The sequence below is a fragment of the Telmatherina bonti genome (genome assembly GCF_933228915.1).
Source record: "Telmatherina bonti genome assembly, chromosome: 23".
Taxonomy (NCBI): domain Eukaryota; kingdom Metazoa; phylum Chordata; class Actinopteri; order Atheriniformes; family Telmatherinidae; genus Telmatherina; species Telmatherina bonti.
Window position 1 is genome coordinate 10,680,283 of NC_136632.1, and position 5,340 is coordinate 10,685,622.

General features: G+C 36.9%; 1 protein-coding gene across 1 annotated transcript in view; it reads left to right on the top strand.

Moving 5' to 3' along the window:
• Nucleotides 1–2,491: 2,491 nt before the first annotated feature.
• The window catches only part of cacna2d4a (calcium channel, voltage-dependent, alpha 2/delta subunit 4a), a gene marked incomplete at both ends in the record, with an annotated part of 86,673 nt that continues 83,824 nt past the window's right edge, over nucleotides 2,492–5,340 (top strand). Inside the window, one exon of the mRNA XM_079262824.1 lies at nucleotides 2,492–2,661. Within this exon, the coding sequence (XP_079118950.1) occupies nucleotides 2,492–2,661 (170 nt within the window). The remainder of the gene's footprint in view (nucleotides 2,662–5,340) is intronic.

Below are 5,340 nucleotides of genomic sequence, written 5' to 3' on the forward strand. Positions count from 1 at the left end.
AGCTAAACATTCAGCAACGTTGCTCATTCCACAGAATCATGACCTGTAAAAGTTATACCTCATTGTAAAGCTGACTAATCAGGCTTTCCAACAATGTTAATATAAAATCCTCTGGTATTATCGAAGGGGAGAAATAAGGAATCGCAAATATTGCCACTTTTTGCGCTAAGTTTATACATCAGACATTTTCACATGATTCCATTTTTCACTCAAATGTGATGAAGCACTGTTGAATTAAAAATATAATGTAGATGAATCAGTTGCATGTTAAATTAGTTGTTTTTTTTTAAGGCATCTGTAGGGCAATAAAAACCAACTAATACTTCAACATCAGTTTCACTTTAGATGATTAAAACGGCTTGTAGCATTGACGTGGAACCGCAGATGACCTGAGTCAGTAACACGAAAAAAAAGGATTTAAACAACGAACTACAGATGAAAGCACATTTTTAAATCTGCAAAAAGGGGCACATGTACAGAGCTGGTAGATTAAAGTTGCTGTCCGCTGTGCATGTGTGTGAGGCAGTGTTATTCCACTAGGGGTCTCAGTGTGTTTGCCCTGAAAGAGTGCGCTGGTTAAGTCTTCCTCCTCAATCACAACTATTCTTTCTTCTCCATACTTCCTTCCTCTCCTCTTCCTGCCATCAGCCCATTTCCGTTGTTACAATAGCTTATTATCCCTCCATCTGATGTTCTCAGTTAAAATAAACAGAGTAGTAATTGTAGAGTTATAGAGAAAGAAATGGATTTGAGAGAAGAGTGGGCAAAGACCAGGTGAAAGTCTGATGAGACATATTAATAAAAAACTAGACAGAAAAGCAGAGTGCAAAAGACACTGGGTCAAAGAGCGATTGTGAGAAGATAAAGGCAAGAGAGAAAGAGCAGGAGACAGTGTGAATGTGTCAGTAGAGCGTTGGAGGGAGAAAAGGAGGGATGGAGGGAGGAGGGGTTTAATCCTGCCTGGATTATGGTATAAACTGGTGCGGAAGAGGAGGAAGAGATACTCTAGAGAAAGAAAGTCCCACTATCTATCCAACCATCCTTATGTTAGTCCACTCATCCTGCACCCAGCACAGCCATGTGATACGTGTGAAGACGTAAGGTCAGCAGAAAGAGCAGAGGAAAAAACCTGAAGGAGCAGCATCTCCACTGGAAATCTGTGTTTCTGCTCTGGGAATATATCTGAAAATGACTGAATTTGCGTGAAGACTCAAGTTTACTGGGACGTCCTAAATTGTTGGTCACTCTACTTCCTTCCTGGTTTCCAAGAGAGGACGGATAAGAGAGAAGTGGATAATGGGAGTAACAGAAACAAGATTAGGAGCTCTGGACAGGGAGGTATAGGATGATGGCGAGACTCCATTGTGACCTCTTGCGCACAGAAGTGACCTTTGACACTGGAGACAAAAGCTTCGTAAACTATTCTGCATGCCGGAATATCCAGCTCAGCTGACATCAAATCATACAGTTTGATATTTCTATTCTTCACTGGTTAAATTTGAAGTTTCAGATCAACATGCCACTTTGAGCCTCAACAACATGATATAGTGAGTACCGTCAGTGCTTGTATAGTACTCAAGTCTTTTTTATTTTTCTAAATATAGCTTTCTTTCCAGTTAAATTGTTTTAGTCCTGGATCCATTAGGAAGAAATCACCATAGTCTTTCACTAGATTGCAACTCCTCAGTCCAATTAGTCTTTTTCTGTTCTTATCTGTTGTTATTTGTCTCTTCGCCTTTCAGGTTTAGTCAGTTCATGGATAAAAACAGTATTTTAGTTGTTTTTTAAAGTCTGGGAGAAAAATTTAAAAAAAATAGCTGGATTTTTTTTTTTTTTCTGTTTAGGTTTGGTAAGGTTACTCATGTGACCATGCTAGCTTCATGAACTAAAAAGCACAATTTTATAGTGTTGTTTTTAGAAATCACACATTTGTTGAACCTGTAACCAATATTGTTAAAGGGTTACATACTTAGCAAGAATGTTGTCACTTTTTTTTATTTATTTATTTGTTTTTTAAACAAGTTCTAAAAAAATGACAGTGTGACACTTAACCACCACTGAAGAGGAAGCCAAGTTAGCAGCTAGCTGGTGAGGAGACAGATGTATTAACGGCTAAAAAGCCTGAGCCGGACGTTTCCTTTGATTATATTAAAACATAATGTAGAATGCAGCTGTATCTGCTGTTAAGTAAATTAGCAACTGTTTGCAAGTAACTTATTGGCAGCAGAACAATGTACAAAGGATATTTGAGTGCTTTTTTTCTATTATTATTCTATTATTTCTATTATTATGTTTTAAAAGAAAATGGACTTTAAAAAGTGAGAGTTGCATGAAGAAGTGTGTGGTCCCTTTCCTGCAGTCAATGCAGACAGTTGCACCTGACAGTGGTCCATCTGACACAGCAGATGCCAATTGGTCTTGACGTTTTCTTTGTTTTCTGTTTTTTTTTAACATTTTCTTATTGTTTGAGTTTGCAGCAGTCGCTGGACTGATGCATATCGAAGCAGCAGCTGGGATGAGCCGCTGGAGTAGGGGAAACGCCGGGAATGCCATTAAATCGGACAGAAGTGGGCCACACAGAAGGAGGCTGATGATGCTTATGTGGATTATCCTCTCACTATGCCTGATGGCGGATGGACAGATGAAGATCCCACCAGAAACGTGAGCACACCAGCCATGGAATACCTTGACTTTTTTTTTTGGTTCTTTGTTTAGTTAGAGTCTAACATCAGTGTAAAGCCATATGGGGCTTGTTAAGAATGGGGGGGGGGGGGGGGGGGGGAACAACCAAACACACACATAAAAAAAGCATTGTTGTTTTTTTTTTTTATTCTACACACAATGAGGCCATATTGTTCGACCAATATAGTAATGGCTAGTTCAGTGTGTTTACCCTAGAAAGTCAATACAAGCACAATGCTTTAACACCATTATCAGTAAGTGCAAGTTTTTTGTTCTTTCCATACAAATTTGGCTGATTACTCAAAATATATTGGAGCCATTGGCCTCCTGTCAGGTCTAGCTACCTGCAAAACTATCTTAAGATCATTCTGTTGGTGCCGTACATAGAAAGGATGCAATTAGGTTTTAATAGCTGTGGTTAAAATTCTCATGAAATGGCACAGAAATTCTTCTTTTGCTTTCTCTTAACAGAGTAAAGGTTTACGTTCAGAATACATTGAGATTTATTACTTTTTCTTATCTGATCTTCTTTTATAATTCTTTGTAATTTATTCTTTAATATTTAATTGATAATAATGATTTTTAAAAATTGCCATTTCTCACCTTAAATTAGCCCTTTTTTTTATTTGTAATTAAATGTCAAATATGGCTTACATTTTTTTATTTAGTTATTTATTTTTACAATTAATGATACAAGCCCCATGTTTAAAAAACAGAAGTATACTTTTGTAACTACATAATGAAAAACTTGTATTGTGCTGAAATAAGGAAGAATAAAACTCCTATTACAGAATTGATTATTCAAAGTTCAGTAACCTCAATAGAGGTTTGGTCTTTCAACAGTAAAGATGTGATGAGACTGTTTACTTTGTGATAGAAAACTTTTGTAAATATAGAAGTACAACAGTTTAAGAATAACATTTCTTCTTTTCCGCATTTCATTATCTATGGTTCCTAATCTCATTAAAAGATTCAGACAATCCTGGCAGTTGGCATTTCCGGAGAGTCATGACTGAAAAACAATACTGAGTCACCTTGATGAGTCTGCTGTGGAAATCACACTGCCTGGCTTTCATTGTTGCCTCAAAAGAAACTATTGTCATAAGTTTGAGAAGTTAAGACTTACAGAAAAATAGATTTATTATAGCCCAAATGCCATTATTTTTTCTGAACCTGGGTGCATTTAGGATGGACTGAGTTAAAGTTAGCAAGCTGTGTGATGTGATGAATCAGTCATCTACCAGGCTAAAGAAAACAGGGACTAGTCAGACTGTTATCAGCACAATTTAAAAGCCACAACTTCTAAAAGTCTGGGATTACTCTGGAGCAAAGTACACATCAGTGCTGGTCGAGATGTTCAGGTTTTTGTGCTTTCCTGAACTTTTGCATGCTTTTGTTGGATTCTGCACATGTAACCATCATATTTTTGGAGATGGCGCTATGTCACATTTTTAATACAAATACATTCACATTAGAGATGTCTGATATCATCACCCCACTGATATTATCAGCCGATATAGGTATTTAAATGCAAAATAAAAAATCAGTGGCTTTTACTTTCTTCAATGACAAAAGTTTTACAAAATATGCACATTATATACACACATAAACACACGCACACACACACACATGTATGTGTGTGTGTATATATATATATATATATATATATATATATATATATATATATATATATATATACACATCAAACTCTTCAGTTGCGTCTCCTCTAATGCAAAACGACAAAATATAATAGATGTCACAAACTCGTTCCAAAAACATCCATATCGGCTGATATTGCTATCAGAAATTAAGAGTTGGGCAAAACTGTTATATTGGATATTGCTAAAAAAGCCAATATAGAACATCTCATCGAATCTCATCGAAAGCTGTCAACATCAGTTTACCTTTAACATTTTGGAAATTTAAAAATGGCTTTTGCCAAAATCTCACTACTATTCTAGTGTTTGCATTTTGTGGTTTGCTCTGTCAGGTAAGCAGACAGTTTTTCTCAGATGGACATAATAGAAATGACAAGCTGTGAGAAGCTCCAGGACCCAGCTGAAGCTCTTTTGCCTGTACAGCTTTTAAATGTCCTGCAGACTAAAAACACTTACAGATCGATATGATGCTCTCAGTCTACAAATGCCTGTTAACATGATGTTTGTGTGTGAGAGAGACCAAGAATAAATGTGTTCATAGGAACACAGGAATAAGTTATTACACATGCACTGAATAAATACTACTCATTAATTAGTAACATATCAGTGACACATACTTTCAGGCTTGCTGCATTATGAATCTGACAATGTTTTAGATGCAAAATAAACTTTCAAATTCCATATACAACTTAAAGGATGTTACTTGGCTGGCGTGAGTGAGGATTAAAGCTCTTTGAGACAGCAGAGTTAACAGGCTAACAAGCGTCACTGAACACATACTGTGTTACTTTGCCAGGGCAACCTTGGCAGCAGAGTCCCTGTGACCCCGGAAGTTAAAAGTATCATGACTGGAACTTTCCAGGTTGCAATGTCACTTAGTTGTCATGAGCAAACCAGATCAGAGATAATCCGCAGGTGGCACAGTCATTTGGTTGTTAGTGGTGTTACCTTGCAGCAAGAAGTGTCTCAGCCTGAGTCTTACATGGGATTTTTCTCTCTG